This window comes from Taurulus bubalis (genome assembly GCF_910589615.1).
Source record: "Taurulus bubalis genome assembly, chromosome: 4".
Taxonomy (NCBI): Eukaryota; Metazoa; Chordata; class Actinopteri; order Perciformes; family Cottidae; genus Taurulus; species Taurulus bubalis.
This window is the reverse complement of record NC_136592.1, coordinates 15,402,943-15,420,657: the sequence shown is the minus strand read 5'-3', so window position 1 is coordinate 15,420,657 and position 17,715 is coordinate 15,402,943. Positions and strand designations below refer to the sequence as shown.

Here is a 17,715-nt window from a genome sequence, read left to right as displayed (position 1 = left end):
TTTTCTTTCAGAAAGCACTGGCAAGTATCACGCACAAATGTTGAACAACGCCCCTCCAAGCAGGCTGAGCATAGCAGTTGTTTGAAGAGGCATTGTGTCTGTCGTGCATACTAAGCCTCGCAAGTGTGTTAGATTTGGACTTGAAACTAAATTCCCCAGTGACATGGTTTGATTCCAAATAATGACATACAGCACTTTGAACTATTCTCTTTGAGCTTCTTGGCCATAAGCCTTATTTTCCTTATTTTTTATTTTTTTTAAGTTTCGCTTCTTTTCCTTCTATTACGTTACATCCTTAGTATTTCTATGTTTTAACATTTGATATTTAGATCAGTGTGGCGTGAACTTCAAAGGCAGGCCCGGAAACATGTGGCAAAGGTGTACAGGATATATATGCACTTCTCAGTCGAGTCCTGTTGAATGGCACAGCCGAGAACTGAACGAATAACTCAATACAGTCGCTTTAATCTGAAGCAGGTTATTATTCACCAACAGCTTTAACTGTTTCCACTACGGTAACTTAAATCAATAGTCCTCATTATGTATCATTCACTTATCAGAAGGTACAATTATTACCCCATTGTTTGCCTTACTGTTATTTAGAGATGGTTATAAATAGCTGTCAGGTCTTTGCTGAGAGGAAAATAAATAGATTATAATTTATTTTAATATATCTGATGGAGTGTTTATGCATAAATAGAAGCTATTTTAATGCAACGTTGGTGTTGACAATTGTTTTCATTGGGTGTTATGTAACACAAGGATACTTGTTATACTAGCGAGCCTCAGTTTAGGATATGTGAACTGGGTACAGAAGGGAATTTATTTTTTAATAAAAAATACACGCTAATGCTCAAACAACTGGTGTAGGTCTGTGTTGGTGGGCTGATCCGTGTGAGTGACAGCTTTTAATTAATGGCCTTGTAAAAGGAAACCCAGGTGGGCCCTCTCTTCCATAGGCCAGCTAAATGAGGCACCCAGTGTGATGGTTTATTAATGCTTTGACTGGTTAGCCCAGGGTAAAAAGGACAATTAGCATTATCCGCCGCCATATGCTGCACATTGAGCGTCTGACAGAGGCAAAAGACAAAAGCCCGGGCTCCTAACCTGAGATCTCCATGGAACTACTATCAACCCTGGGCACATGTGTAAACCAGAAGACCCATGAGAGCCCCTCCCAGAGCACTTTAATTACACTCCCAGGCAACAACACGCTGGAGTCCAGCTCACTCAGCAAAGCCCCACAACACCGAGTCTCACTGTGTATTGATATTATGTTCACATGTGTGCGAGCGAATGTATTTATATACATGCAAATTTTCCATCGGCACCGTGTCATAAAACAAGTTAAGCAAGTAAACAACCTTTGTGGCCGTCATCACTGCAGCTTTTAGAAACCAAACCCTGAGCTGTGAACTGTCATATTGCCAACATCGGAGTGGGATATGAGGCATTCAAAAGAGGGATTCATCTTGCAGAGATGGAGACACGGGCTGGAAATGTGCAGGTGGAATTGAACTGGCAGGTCTGGCTCTGATTCGTGTTACACCACGGTGGGGTCATACAGTCCTGTCTGTGGGACGGAGAGTTGGTTCAGACCATCTCTTCCTCACCCTCCATCCTTCCCTCCATCTGGAGTGGATGAAGTCAGGACCACATCACTGGCGTTTGGCCTCCAGTCTCTTTGATCCTCCCGTCTTGCTTGGCACACATACAGCTGTACAACAGCATGCCCATTGTGCCTCTCCTCTCACTGTACCACCACCAGCTTGCAGGTACAAATATGAGGAAAGCTAAGCAGGCTGTTTTTGTAGCACTCGTTTGATTTCTGCCTCTCTGGGAATGTTATAATTTGTCAGGCATTTAGTCTACGCATGCAAGCGGGTATCATTATACTTCCATTAGAGGTTGCGTTGATCTGAAATGCAAATACCCTTGATAATCCACTCCTCCCCTCCCCAGCTTGATTGCTTGCTAGTCATTATCTTGTGTTTGTGGTTTTAGGGGGTCGTATCTGCTGTACATGTGTTTTATCACATACTTTTATTTACCTAAAATCATGTGTAATACTTCACATGAATTAAGATTCGAAACACACATTTTTTCTATAGGTTTCATCATCATAATTTTTCACCATAGCGTTACATTGTGATCTTTCGATGTCTTACTGATACCATTTATCTTCTCACGGCAGGTGTACGCACCATCTCCAAACTCAGAAGACTTCAACAGAGATTCACCTTCGTACTCTTCTCCTAAACCCTCCAGCAGTATGTTCACAAGCACTTTCTTTGGTAAGTTCAAAAGCCTGTTTACAATCCGATTCTTACACTAGGAGTTTTCAAAATGATACTCTTATATTCTTATGTTTTTGTTTTGAATCAATAATATCTTTGTGTTACTGACTATATCAAATATATATATATAGTCTACTCTATAGTATATGCAAAGTATGAAGTAGTGTTTTTTTTTCAGAGCAGGTTTGTGTTATCTCAGCTGTGTTCAGGATGACGATCATGTTTTAGCTCCAAGAGCAAAAAGAAAGTTTTAAGCGTAGGTTCGGAGGTTAGCCACTGTCTGGCACAACTAAAATGCACTTGGTTTACAATAATATACTGAAATGATTATTGTATTATCTTCAGATGGCACCCACAGTTCGTCTGACCCATGGAACTCGTCCAATGGGATCAGTCAGCCCGGCTACGGGGGAATGCTCGCCGGATCTTCCTCTCACATGCCTCAGTCAGGAGGCTACAGCAGCCTGCACTCACACGACCGTTTGGTAAGCAGCACCTCTCAGCTGGTGATAGAGCTAATATTATATGCATATCAACGCAAGTGATACATTATTGTGTGTTACTTTATTTAGCATCAAACGAACATAAGATATCTAATGTATACAGCATGTACATTATTTTTCAGCTCACAGTTAGAGTGTGTGTGCGTCTTCAGTTGTCTGGATATTATCAGTGAAGACACTGCTGACCCTTTTTGTCAGTGTTTGATCTCCTCCTGCCTGCCTCAGCTGGCTGGGCATCACAGGGAGCCTGCATATGCTGCCTGCCCTCTGTTTATCTGTCCCTCCCTTCAGTAACTTTTGCTTTATCACAGCCCGAGAGATGTCAGGCTGAATATAGAATTCAGAGAATAAATAATCTCTCTCTCTCTCTTTCTCTCTCTCTCTCTCTCTCTCTCTCTCTCTCTCTCTCTCTCCCACAAACACACATACATTTACATTTCTGACTGAAAAAAGAGCTTCAGTTTTTGTTTTTTCATCTTCCAGAATTACCCTGCACACTCAGTCTCTCCAGACATCAATGCCAGTCTTCCTCCCATGTCCAGCTTCCACCGAAGCAACACTTCACCATTCATCACCGCAACGCACACCACGTCCGTCAACACAGTCGATGGGGTCATGGGTAAGTTCTCTTGTTAACAGCTCAGCTACCTGGTCAGAATGACTAATTCAAAGGCCCCGACGTAATCATCACTGAACATCCATTCTGTAAAAGTAGTGAGTCAGGCAGTTGGACAGCTGCTTTGTATATAGCGTGACCACTTGCCATTTGTCTGAGTTTGCTGTTACAAAGCCTCCCTCTGTGTTTTCTTAGCTGCTGCAAATCGGGGGAACGCCACTGGCAGCACACAGACTGGAGACGCATTGGGCAAGGCTTTAGCCTCAGTGAGTTACAACCCCACATTTAACTTGGACTTCAGTTTATTCTCCCATTCTTTCATAGCATCAATGAGTGCATTTCAAAGCGCACTCGTATCCTGGTTTGGGATGTTATCATATGTGATGTTTACATTGAACGAGAGAAACCTGGTGTTTCATATCACTGTAAATGTGATTCTAACAGTATTCAAGTTTCTGATAATCACCATCTCAGTCATCATTTTCAGCACCAACAAAGAATGTTCAGAAACATGGCTTAGGTGTTTACATGCCACAGTATCCTGGTTTCTTTTGGAGTACTCCAGGTAGCATAATCAGATTTCTCAAAACCAGTATAAGTGGTTTACATAGGCAATATGTAACAGGTACAGTATACTAAAAAAAAAAACACATCATATATACCCATATATATGTAAACACACTCAATCTGGCTAAAGCATTTGCTGTCAAGCACACAGAAGTCTCTGCACCACAAGTCGGACCTGCTCTAAGAGTGTCTTCTCTGCACCCTTCCCAAAAATAACTTTTGATTTCTCTGCAAAATAAAATAATGGTCCGTTTCTGTCTCTAAAGAAGTTGACCTCGGTAATCATGCAGGGAATTAAGTGCTATACTGACTGCTGATTAAAAAAAAGCCCAAAGGACATGTTTGTAGTTGTTTTTCGGCCTAAGCCTGGATAATTGTGGGCTTAAACTAAGAGCATTCAAGAAAGGGAATTGTACATTGGAAATGCTCCTAAAGCCAGTGGATTACACTTCACTTAGGAAAAACAGCCCTGAATATATGTGACATCCTGTCATATATCGTATTAAGTGTTTAATTTGCTGTAGCTCTCATAATGAAAGGACATGTGTCTTGATTATTGTTGTAACTGCTGATTGATTCAGTCTCTATTATGTGTAGCGGAGCCCTAAAGCTTTATCATATCATAGTTACAGTACAAGAAAAACTATTTAACAATATACTTGTTTCCAATTATAATTGGAGAAAGCTTCATTCACTAATTTTTCACTGAAAAAGGAACATTTTCCATTAATAAATAATGACATTTACGAAAAAACATCAGCAGGTTTAACGTTTTACATTAAACATTTAACCTTGAACCAACAAAGAAAGGGAGTAACTCTTTGACCTGACCAAAATGATCACGTCATAAACTTATCTTATCCCAGTACTTCCCTTCACAGGTCCCCAATCTGTCTAATTGGAATAATATTCTATGTCTGGGATTGCATTTGTATTTATTTCCATATATCGGATTGAATATCAGATATAGCCAATTTGTTTTAAATTCTGCTTTGTTACATGCTGCTTTTGATTTTTAAAGTCTACACCTTGCAAGTTCAAGCAAATGTCCTGAGATTCTGTTAAACATGTTGCGTAGACATCATGTGTGTATTGACATTTTTTTGTTTTTACACGCCCCAGCAGAATAAGCTGTATGTTCAGGAGGGATATCTCTCATCAGTGTAAAGACCTACTATGAGAGTTTGGGGATGCTAATAACAAATTAAGTCCTTTATATTTGCAGACTCCATTCTATTAGCATGACAAAGCGGGAGTGAAATGGACACGGTTGGACTGGGGTGGGGGTGGGTGGAATGAAGCAGGGGGCACAGGGGAGTTTATAACTGCTGTGGCTCAACTCCACGGGCCGCCCTTTGTAGAGCTTTTGTTCTTCGCCCTTTTAAATTGGCCGTGCTTATTGGCCCCATGCCGCCTGCGGGAGCGTGACTGATGATGAGGCGGAGCTTTCATTTATTCCAGTAAAATGAGCCATGTTTCATTTTGAATGCAGCGTTAGTAGCCAGTGAGTGAAGAAAATAGAAAGTCATATATTGTCGGGTCAAAAGTCATGGTAATAAACAGCTGGCTTTTGAGAAACTGAGAAATATTGGAATATATTTGTGCTTTCGGAGTATAGAAAAGCATAAATAGTCTTTTCTCCCTTTAGTCAACAGTCAATCCCTCCTCCTCTACACTTCAATATAACCTCCATCCTGATACTCCAAGTTGATTGAAAAAGTTAAGCCCGGAGATCAAGATTGAATAAGGAGATTATTAATAATGAGCGCATTCTATCATCCCCGCAGAAGTCAAACGGTTTCCTGCAAGCTCAATTTGATCTTAACTTGGAGGAGAAATCTCTGTGGATCTGCAGGGTTTTTTTCTCTGCTAATTAGTCAGGATCCACCAGTAATACCCTGAGTTCCCTGAGACATGTCCCTGTATGGCGCAATATCCTCTTATTACAGTAGGGGAAAAGAATCAGGGATGTGAGGGATGTGTTTGTGCTTTAATCCAGCATTTGTTTAAACAAATGGAATCCCTGTGGAAATTCACAAGACGTAATCTGCTCGTTCCCCTGTGATTCACATATCATCCTGAAACTCAATGATCATGTGTGTACAAAGGACGCATTGACACAATGACGTTAGTGAAGAAATAAAACTGAAGTAACTCTAACTTTACTTGAGGCAGAAAAACAAGGAATTTGCACAGTTGACCTCTTCATAGAGTTTACAAACATAGATAAATATGTCATTTGAATCTTACAAGATTGTGATGTATGGTTCATAATACCTGGTGCAGCCCTTTGAGATTGAACAGCGTAACCTGTTACATTTGTTTATTTATTGAATCATAAAAGCATTATAGCATTTCAGATACATTTCAGTGATGAGGGAGGCTCATATATATGCACATAGCATTTTCATGACATTCCTGGCAAAGAAAATCTCCATAATTAATATTACATGTTTTGGCTTGAAGATGTTTTTTTGTTCCTCGGGCTGCTGATGGTGCATTACTGATGAATGCTTCTTTTCTCCCTTGCTCTCGCTCCTACAGATTTACTCTCCTGACCACACTAGCAGTAGTTTTCCCTCCAATCCGTCGACACCTGTGGGTTCTCCTTCACCTCTGACAGCCACAGCAGGTGCTGTCTCAGCAGGCTCTGTGGTGACTGCTGCCGGCCCCCCGTCTGGAAGGCCAGGTGAGCACCAATGTTGGATTTTAACACCAGCTATTAACAGGAGAATAGTACATGTACTTCTCTAAAGCTACTTTATACGTTTCAGTGACAGACAGAATTACTGTCGAACTCGATCTGGAATAGCCAAACTAATTCATAGGCTTTCATGAATATGGCTTTCTAATAATTTAATTACTTTTACTATATGGTGCATTTGTTGAATTATTAAGCCTAAGCAGAGCGAAGTGTGGACTTTTCCCTGAAACTTAATTGAATACTCCTTTTAGTTGCGAAGGAGCTCTAATCATTCTCTACTCATTCTCAAAGCGTTATCTATGCAAGGGCAGGTAATGGCCTTTTTTTATTCTTTTTTTTTTTTTTACATTAATCCATTGTAAAAGAAAGCTGACTTTAGTCAGGCAAGTATTTGAAATCGTATAAACAATGTCACTTTTTAATTGTATTAAATGTATTTTTTGTTGTATGCACACAATTAGTTGTATGCTAATCTCAAGCAAAGGGAAAAGATGCTTTGTACTCGAGATATATTGATCCAGCTGGATGGAGTATCCATGACAATGGGCCCATCTGGTATCCAATTACATTATTTTTTTAAATAACAATTCACGACATTTATATATTTGTATTCATTTGTTATGTTTAATTTGATAAAGTTAGGAAAGCAGTGTTTAAATCAAGCCTGATGTTGGCGTACACATAAGAGAATGATCCCAGTCCACACAGTGAGGAACACAGCTGATTAATTAAACACTGTAATCAAATCGATAGAGTCAGATGGGTGCATCTCTACTTATACCAAGTGAACTTGCTGCTTTCTATCTGCAGTCCCTGACCTCACAAAGTGTTGTGGGTTGTACTAAATGCATGAAATCCGTGTTGAAGTTAAAAGTTACACTTGAGCCTGACTGGCTGGTTTACTGTCCACAACATGGGCTTTATTTCCATGGTCGACACCCTGTGACATCATAGACCAGATTTGTCTCTCAGATTTTAGGTGCGCCTTGTTCATGTTCATGAATTTAGATCAAGCTGACAAGTATTTTTGGAATAACATTTAAGTCTTGACTCAGACAGGAATTTTGAATGTTTTTAAGTTTGAATGATAAGTCCTGGAATGACAGTGTAAATTAAAAAGACTGGGGCTGTGGCTTTTAGGGTGCTTAAGGATTTTAATCTTGTAATGAAAATGTTTGAGGTGGGTCTTGAGTTTCATTTTTGAAAAGCTTTTGAGATTTTATTTATTTTTGGTCATAGATTTATTATTACATAATCTTTTTCCCACACAAGTGCTTGGCAGTCTGTGTTTTATGTTCGTTAGCATTTTAGAGGACGGACAGACGAGCCTCCGTCTGAATTGTATTTTGTGTGTGCAACAAATAAAAACAGGAAATAAACCCATACAGTTGAGAGAGCACACTAGAGGAGGTTCCTGTTTGTGATAGACTGGGTTTTAAAGTAAAAAGAGACTTGAATAAGAGTATGGATTGTCAGATGTGTTGACAGAGGTGAGAGAGTAATGGAAAGTGAGCGAGAGGAGTCAGTCAGGGAAAGCCAGCGTGTTGTTTTAACGGACAGTTGTGTCGTGTGCTTTAATGGAGTGGTGACAGCTGTCTCTACGTATGCCCGCCTCATCCTCAGCTGTTGCCCTGCCCCACGAACAGCTGTTGTCCCCAACACACACACACACACACACACACACACACACACACACACACACACACACACACGCACACACAACACACACACAGGCTGCAAAAGGCCTTGTTTATCTGCCAATGGATGAAGGAGGGTAGCTGTTACTCAGCTGATGATGATGAGGACTATGATGGCCTCACATCGGGAGATCCTTCTCTTGACCTATTTACAGTATAGCATGCCACTCCTGGCAGCATAACAATATCATTTATAGTCCAGTTTGTCATGTAATATGTTGTGATTTACAACTAGATGTAATAATTAGTGTTTTTATTAATAAAAGTAGTCAAGTTCAGTGTTTATTTTAATTTATGGAAATAATAAATATTTAATAAATAGAAAAACACATACTGCAAAATTAATACTTCTGGGATTGTAGGAAATGAATGTTGTGTTGCTAATTATTCACTCGTATTATGCTTCTGGGGTTAGAAAACTAACGATACTTTAAAATCGCCACGAAATTTGGCTCACTCTTGAAAATCCATTCATCATTAGGATTACACCAATAAACAGCACATTACTCAACACTGGTTTGTTCAATTAGCCCTCTCCGGTGCATGTGGGAACCGGCGTCTCGGGCTAATTTTTCATAGCCGCCAGCCAGCAGAGGCTCATGTGAAGTTCCTGTCTCCCTCACCTGGGAGAAAGCAGATTCTTTATTTTCTCTTTCAAAGTCACTTTTAATAGTCTGTTAATTAAAGTCTGATTTAGGCTGTGAGTGTAAAGAAACATGAAAACTCCTGTACAGAAGTTTAGTGAGACAATTCATTGGAAAGAATTAAGAGAAAAACAAATTCAAAAATATACATTAGTTCACTTCCTTTCGATGTCAACGTTATTGTGCTGCTTTTGAAAACCACGGTGTTAAGTTATTATGTGTTTTGTCTGACCAGATAAGGCTTGAATTGTAAAACCAAACAAACATTAAGTCAGTCTGCTCACACATAGCAAATACCATTCTATCGTAAGATCCACATACGTCCTATCTTGTGAATAACCTGGAAAGGTTCATTATCGTCCACTGAGATTATTTGATTATATAATACATTGCCTCCTGTTGCACATGGCAGGAAAGTTATGATGATTGAGCTTTCAAAAAAGAGAATGAAAGAAACGTTGAACTGGAAATGTGATGAGCAGATGTGGATTCCTTTTCCTTTGCACTAATTTACACCAGATCAAATCAGCTTGATTTGCTTTCCTGTTCTGGCCTGTAGTTTTACTTTTTGGCTCAAATAAATGTACAAAATCCACTGGGAACGTCCTCCAGCCCAATGCAAATTTTAATATTAAAAGCAGAGTGTCTTAGGTTTCTCTATATTTAAATTACATGATTAAAATGCAAGATTTTTATTTTGAATGAAAAGAGGGAAATTCAGAAGAATATTTGGCTAAATGGGATGTATTGTTATAAAATAAATAATGGAACCCAGATGTGTATGCGGAAAAATACATAGAGACCAACTGCCACTGTACTGCCACTGCATCACTGGTCAAACCAATGTTTGACTGACAAAAAAACTAAAAAGAAAGATAACTTAGCAACACTGGAAAATGTAGTGGAAGATTATGAGATTTATTGAACCCAGATGCTTAGCATATTTCCTTCATCGAAAACCCTGAAGATGGCCATGAACTGAAAGACTACTCAACCACACCGCATTTTTTAGAATCACTCTAATGTGTTTCAAGACTCAAAGTTTCCAGGAAAGAGGAAGTGTGAAGGAAAACTAGTGTCTAAAATCAGATCTCTCAAATGGTTCTCTGGTAGTGTTGCGTATTGATGTGCAGATGTAACGCACATTTCAGTGTGAAAGTAGGTATTAGACAAACAATCCGCTGGCTCGTGTGACAGGAGGCAGTCCAGCCTTCAGGAAGTGATGCAACTGAGTCATTAAAGATCAAAATATCCCACATACAACAACAAGAACCCAGAAAATCAGGATGTCAGTGTGTTATGACTGCGTGTTATTGTATCAATCAGTCTCAGTTAGCCTTTGTATTGGTGTACCCAGTGGAGCAGGATACAGCCATCAGCCATGTTGATATAAAACGGCATCATTCGGATTGCTAATGCTGACTTCCTTAAGATCTCTTCCTCTCTTCATCAGGAACCAACCAGTGGCCCCATGCTGGTGGACAAACCCCATCCTCTCCAATTTACGAGACCTCTCTTCACTCACTGGTAAGCTCCCCATCTGCCTCCCTCTTATATGATGGATGCTCGCTTTGGGTAAGTTACACGGGAAGGACTGAGCTAGCATTACAGGGAGATTCCTGTCTGACAAATGTTTTGCTGAGTAGGGTGGGGGTAGAGGGATAACCAAACTGAACAATACCTGTCCCTAGGGGCTCGCCATCTGTCCTCCACTCCGTGGGCCAGGGTGGGGATGACAGTTGGGGGATGGGTTTAGTTCGGGTTGCTGGTGTTGGGGTGGCAGCTGTTGGCTGAACAATTTCTCCAGGATTCCTTTGCTGCCATGCGACCAGACGTGCAGATCACCTTTCATCCAGCCTAAACATATAATATGCTAAAAATTTAGCAATACAGACAAATAATACATAACAGTGTTTGCTCTAAACCATCAGCATGGTCTAAGTCAAAGCAAGATTCAAGGTTATTTTCTAATATTTTCTCATTGATCATTTAATTTATTAAGCCATGTGGTAAGCATCAACTTCTTGCTTGAGGAAAAACATCTTGATGGATACGTGACTCTAAAATCTGTGTGAAAATCACTTTATATTTTTCAAGTCTAAGCACTAAAATGTAAAATATTGAGCTTGAGAATGCCTAATCTTTATGCCCGATGACTCCAGAGCCATTTACACTCCGAAGTGCTTAAATATAACTAAAAAAGATTCCATCACAGTTTTTAATGAAGACATTATTCCACTGTCTAAACATGTGTCTTGAGGATTAGATCATAGTCCAAATTACTAATCTTGTGGGTGAATATGTTTTCATTCGGTTAAGATTTATTGTATTAATTTTGGTAAAATATCCAGCTTTGATAATCCACAAAATATTTGTTTAAAGTGGCCCGTTGCCTCATATTACTTGAGTATAGTGTACAGCTGGATAAAATGAATATAACAATACATAGTAATATTATGATTGATAATTCTATCACTTACGGGTGCTACTGGACAATGGTAAAGGCAACCTTTATCAACCGATAAATAAAAAGTTACACTTTGGAGCCAAAGCTGTAAATCCATTTTTGTGCATTGTATTAATATAATGTGGAGGATGTGGACTTTGTGTAACCCATCCTACAAACCAATAGAATAGACCAATACTATAGAAGTGGTTATTAAATGTGCAAACATGCTTACAAAGTGACTAGTCAGCATCTGTGTGCTTCCTTCCAAATCCTGCCCTTCTTGTCTGTGTGTCTTCACAAAAACAATCTCTATCTACAGTGTGTTTCTAGTATTTATAGCTACTGTTCTTTTTTCATAATCCTGTCTTATTCTTATTTGACTTTGCCAGAAAAACAGAGTTCATCAGCAGTTACATGAGCATCTCCAGGATGCCATGTCTTTCTTAAAGGATGTCTGCGAGGTACTCTTCCGATAGAGTCTTTACTCATTATGTGTCCCATGCGTCTTTGCATTCCTCATTTTGTTTTTGACTTGCAGTGCACATACCTCACTATGTAATGCCGTTTCATTTTTATTGCCTTTCTTGCCGTATTGTCATGTTATGTTTTAGCGGTTCCAGCTTGCAGTAATCGGCTTAAGTTATTCTTAAATGTTAAATACTAAATGAATTGTTGAAGCACTCCTGATGTGCATCTGTCAATTATTCAGTTTAACAGAAATAAAGGCATTTGTTTGACTTTTACAACTCAAGCTGAAACAGCTCAATTGATCTTGCATTTGAATGGCCTTCTTTATCTTGTGTTTCAGATGTTTTCTTTTCTTTTTAAGTCCACACCATACAATCAGTGTTTTCAATTTTTGTCCTAATGTGCTTATACTAAGCTTCTTTGTCCTTCTTTTCCTCTCTTCTCCCGCTCCCTCTCCCTAACCCTTCACTCTTCAATTCCTCTGGTCCTCCCAGTCTCGAATGGAGGATCGTCTGGACAGACTGGATGATGCAATCCTTGTTCTGAGGAACCATGCAGTGGGCTCCACCGCTAGTCTGCCCAGCGACATACACAGTCTGCTGGGACAGGCACAAAACGGGCCTATAGCAGCCCTCGGAGCAAACTTCCCTGCCTCTGCATTGGTTCCAAGTCGGACAGCAGCGATGGTATGAGAACTTTACACAAGTGTTTATATCTTTATTTGTATATAGATATTGCTGAGCATGAGGGAGAAAACATTGGTGTAATCCTACATGTTATTTCAAACTTCACAACACCACCTGTTCAAAACAGTTCCGCTGCCAAGTGTAAAAACAAGACATTTTCCTGGCATGAACAGTTGAATCGTAATAGTGTATGGTTTGGTGAAGGAAGTGTTCATATGTTGCACTACATCTCTTGAGAAACAGGAGAATGTAAGTCTTACATCCAAAGTATTTAATTCTAAAAAAATTAAAATGTGGTGGCTCGTCCAACTGTAATCCAGAGGTGATTGTAAATAATAATTTTCACACACAAACAAAATCAATGCTGAATCTGTTTTAAAGAGTTTAGATTACGTATCTGGAAAGTATGCAAACAAGGAAAGAAAAAAGTCATAGAAAATTAATCATCAACACTTTCTACAACATGTTTCATAATTAATCATTTTTATATCACTCATTTTAAATACTCTGATGAAAACAATGTCCTCTAGCTTTGCTTTACTGACACCAACGAATTCAAGTCATTATCATATTAGTCAAAGATAAGCCGCAAATCCTCCAGCTGGAAATCTGTAACTAAAGAATAATTTGCATTTTTGCTCGTAAAGTGAATTAAATGATGCCAATTATTATTCTGTTGATCGATTTCTTGTATATCCTACTTTTTAACCCAGTCCCAGGCATCCAGCTAATGAATATAAATATTTTCTTCTGACGTGCATTTGAAATTTAGTGCTACAAAAAGGAAGAATTAATCGTGTTTTCATTAAGACATACATATTTATTTGTGTTTTGTTGGCATGAGGATCAAAGCTGCACTGTGTTTTGGTCCAACTTTTAATTAGGACTTTTTATGTCCCTCTCAGGTCTCTGCACTTAAATCTCAAAATGTAGAGAATACAGTTGAATGTTTCTTGTTTTTTGTAAGGCTCTGTGTTTTCACTCTGGTGCAGAAGTTGTTGGATCTTTCAGAGTAACTGGTTTTGTCCCCTAACAAGAAGTCCCCTGTGGTTGTCAGAAGAGCTCAGTTTGATGTATTTGTTACAGAGAGCTGGGTTGTGGCAGTGATGTTGACCGACTGCGACTGTGAGATAGAACATACTGTGTCTGCACTAACACAGCACTTCCTGTGTGGGAAGAGGTCCATTTAGACTGAGCTCACCAGCCTCAGCACGGCACAGCCACAGGCTTTTTACTCCGACTGACACCCCACCCTATACCCCCCTTCCATCTCTTTTCATCACTTCTTTTTAACAACCCAGGATCTGAATAGTTGGAAACGTGTGTCTGAACCCGCCGCCTCCACCCAAATAGAGGTCCTCAGCTGTATGGTAATCAGGCCCGGCCATGAAAATGGCAGCGTTCTTTTCTTGCCAGAGCCCGGCTTCCCTCCTCCTCCTCCTCCTGCAGACAAAGAGTTGTTTGGACACCTGTTGAGAGCACAGCAAAGATTATGGTAGTGCTGAGGAAGGGGAGGGACTCGGGGTGGCGGGGTTAACAGAGGCCAACAGTGACTGGGGATCACATTCCTTTAAGAAAAGGAAGGGACACCCTCCACCCTCAGTGACGATTTCCCCGCCTTTCTCTGGTTCTCAAAGGGGAAATCAAATAGTTCAAGAACATGTGCTGAACTTCAGGAAGGAGGGGCTTTGTGGTACAACTCTATGGGAGTTGACCATTTTTATGTTATGAATGCATACAAAATAAGGAGGAAATATTCAGACTGCTGAGGTGGTTCAGTTTGACATCTTCTGAACACAGAAGGATTGGTCTCATTTTAAACATGAGAAACAGACATGGTTGTAGTTGTGGTTACAGAGAGCTAGGCCTGAGAATGTAACAGCACCCATGGTTATGTGTTCTCCAACATACATGTGAAGCACTGTGTTGAAGCAAGTCCCTTAAGCAGCAGTGCTGGGAATAACAGGCTTGAATTAAATATGAAACACTGAACATTTTGTTTGCAAAAACATCTCCCAATATATACAGGCTGTCAAATAGCATCCTACAGTATATACATCTGAACATGTGAAAACACCTTTCTTAAAATCAGTGACCTGTGTGGATCTGCTTTACGACTGTAGTGATCTCACTGATAACTATCTGCCATGGCACCTGAAGTGTATTACTCCATTTAGGCTCTAATTCAGGGATGTCAAACATACGGCCCGCCAGGGGGTCCAGTCCGGCCCGCGGGCTAATTCTTAAAATCGAATAAAGACTAGCTGAGCTGGGGCTCAAACCACTGATCCTCTGATTGAAAGTCGGGCATGCTGACCATTGAACCGCAGTTGCAATTATTTGGACATCTGACATTACTACAAATATTGTTCAACTGCAAGGGTATCTGCAGAGGAGAGCCCAGGCAGGCAAACAGTGGGTTTTTATGTTTCTAGTTTATTGAAGAAAGACCTTAAAATAGGGTTTATCATGCAAAAACCTAAAGAAATATTGTCATTATATATGCGTTATTATGCTATGATTTTACTGGTCCAGCCCACTTGAGATCAAAATGGGCAGAATGTGGCCCCTTCACAAAAATGAGTTTGACACCCCCGCTCTAATTAATCGCCCTTCTCTTGCTCAAAGGTATTTGTATGCATTGTCTCCAGAGAACGCTTCCTTTCTTGACAATGTCCTTCCTGTCTGTGTTGCAACAGGGTGGTGCCCACACTGACGATTCTGCCAGCCTGAACAACAGCCATGGATGTCTTCCCAGTGCCGGCTCTACATCCAGCTCAGAACTTCACCACCAATTGGAAACCTTCAGAGGTCCGATGCGCCCCTCAAGTCCTGTCAACTCATTATATGGCTGACAGTTTATGTGTGTGATGTCTTACCTTTGCGTTTACATTGTCGACTGCAGGTCTTGCTTCAGCCCTGGCTGGCCATTTGCCTGCTGGTTTGGAGCTGAAGGTGGAGAAACAGGACAAGGATGACATGAACGATAACCTCTCTACTGACGACAAACCAGATGATGAGAGCAACAGAAGAGATATGAGGACACCCAGAACAGGCACACGCACAAGGTAAGAACATGTTGAGATACAAATAAACAAAGGATGTTTGGTTTATTTTTTTTACCTAAAAATGGCTTAAACCAGTCCAAATCTTGAGGATTTTTTTTTCTTTATTTTGATGTTTTATATAGATGAAAAATACAAAAAGATGTTAAGGCCTGAGCAGTAGTCTTCTAGACATTGTCCACAATCAATGACAATAATCTGTAATAAAAGTGTGTACATATGTTTGTGTTTTGTTGTTGTGTGACGTTAACTGTGAAACAGTTCTTTCTCCCAAAGTATCACTGAGGACGAGGACCTTAATCCGGAGCAGAAGGCCGAGCGTGAGCGCGAGCGGAGGATGTCTAACAATTCCCGTGAGCGCCTAAGGGTGCGAGACATCAACGAGGCCTTCAAGGAGCTGGGTCGCATGTGCCAGGTGCACCTGAATACCGAGAAGCCCCAGACTAAACTGCTCATCCTCCATCAGGCTGTGAATGTCATACTTAACCTGGAGCAGCAAGTCAGAGGTCAGTGTCCAGCTAATGAAAGTTTTTTTAAATAGCAATATTGCAAATAACTGAAATATCCTTGCTACATCACATCTACTCAATATTGATTCTTTAAAATGCTTCACATAATATTCCTCCAGGCAGTAATTTCATTTTAGTGTCTTTCTGTAAATATGGAGACATAAAAAGGAGAAGTACAGTAAACAGAGCCGCACTGTGAGTTTATAGGGAGCTTTTTCACTGACATAGCTGCCAAGTGCAGATAGTCAAAAATTGTGTCACAATAAACCTCTTGGTTGTGCATTCATTCACTTAAATGCTGGATGTTCATTTAACATTTTACATGTATGATGTGGAATGATAAAAAATAAAAAAGAACAGAACAAAGCAGTATTTTTAAAAAAGTGGCAGAAAAGTTAGATTTCTGTCTCTCTGAACCCACAGAGCGGAATTTGAACCCCAAAGCAGCCTGCCTTAAGAGACGGGAGCAGGAGAAAGCGTCCAGGGGCTCCTGTGACGCCCAACAAGCCCACCCAGGGGTCCATCCAGGCCTGACTGACACATCTAACCCCATGGACCACCTCTGAGCAACAGACAGGTACTCTCAACTCAAAGGCTGCAACTAAACGTTGTTATCAATGTTGATTCATTTGAAGATTTTTGTCTCAAACAATTGATTATCAATCTTCAGCAAAGTCAGTACTTTTTACCTTGTACTTTCTCTTCACTGATGGAATTTGTTGTAATTTTTTAAATTATTTTTTCAATTATGTTTACAATAAAATAAAACAATAAAAGTATTAGGTTTTTATAGAATCTATAACTTTTTACTGTTTGGCACTGCTGCATGATAAACAACTTGATCTACTCACCTCTGCTATAAATATATAAAACAGCAGCAAGTGTACTTTAGAATCAACCATTTGTCATAATTTTGAACTAAAGGTTATATCGAAGTTGTTTGGTGCCTTGTCTGATTATTGAGTTGCACCTTCCCTCTAATCAGTGTATTTCCCCCTTCATCTCTCCAGATCAAAGTGATCCACATCACTTCTGTCCCGTTTTGAGTCGGTGACCTTGCTTCCCAGTGACAGACAGGACTCAGTTTGTGACACCAATCGAAGACCACTTGATTCAAATCTACGAGACTGACACATTCAAATCCAAAAAGATTGAAGAAGAGCCAAGCGTCCAGCTCGCTGTGACCAGTTTCCATCTGCAAATATCTCCCCACCTCAAAGAAAAAAATCCTCAGCACATATCATTGTCTGCAAGAAGTGTTGTTGCTTCTGAACAATCAGAGACTTTGCAATCTCCTCCAACCGCTCGTGGAAATTGCCCTGTGCCTAAACTGAATTGACAAATGCATTGTAACAGCAACTGTTTTTGTTTGTCTGTTTCTTTTTTTTTCTATTTATTATGTTATTGAGCTATAAAGTGTACGTCTAAAGGGGAAATTGAGCAAATTCAAAGAGAAGTATGCTTTTCCGTTGATATAGTTTGTCCAGGTCACCATTAAGACTGAGCACTC

At 40.0% G+C, this 17,715-nt stretch overlaps 1 protein-coding gene across 1 annotated transcript in view; it reads left to right on the top strand.

Moving 5' to 3' along the window:
- Positions 1 to 17,351, top strand: part of tcf12 (transcription factor 12) — a gene marked incomplete at its 5' end in the record, with an annotated part of 66,014 nt that extends 48,663 nt beyond the window's left edge. Inside the window, 13 exons of the mRNA XM_079217001.1 lie at positions 2,195 to 2,294; positions 2,643 to 2,782; positions 3,284 to 3,419; positions 3,612 to 3,682; positions 6,528 to 6,672; positions 10,482 to 10,555; positions 11,867 to 11,938; positions 12,440 to 12,631; positions 15,331 to 15,442; positions 15,537 to 15,699; positions 15,973 to 16,202; positions 16,629 to 16,782; positions 17,216 to 17,351. Of these exons, the coding sequence (XP_079073127.1) occupies positions 2,195 to 2,294; positions 2,643 to 2,782; positions 3,284 to 3,419; positions 3,612 to 3,682; positions 6,528 to 6,672; positions 10,482 to 10,555; positions 11,867 to 11,938; positions 12,440 to 12,631; positions 15,331 to 15,442; positions 15,537 to 15,699; positions 15,973 to 16,202; positions 16,629 to 16,771 (1,578 nt within the window). The 3' untranslated portion in view covers positions 16,772 to 16,782; positions 17,216 to 17,351. The remainder of the gene's footprint in view (positions 1 to 2,194; positions 2,295 to 2,642; positions 2,783 to 3,283; positions 3,420 to 3,611; positions 3,683 to 6,527; positions 6,673 to 10,481; positions 10,556 to 11,866; positions 11,939 to 12,439; positions 12,632 to 15,330; positions 15,443 to 15,536; positions 15,700 to 15,972; positions 16,203 to 16,628; positions 16,783 to 17,215) is intronic.
- Positions 17,352 to 17,715: the final 364 nt, after the last annotated feature.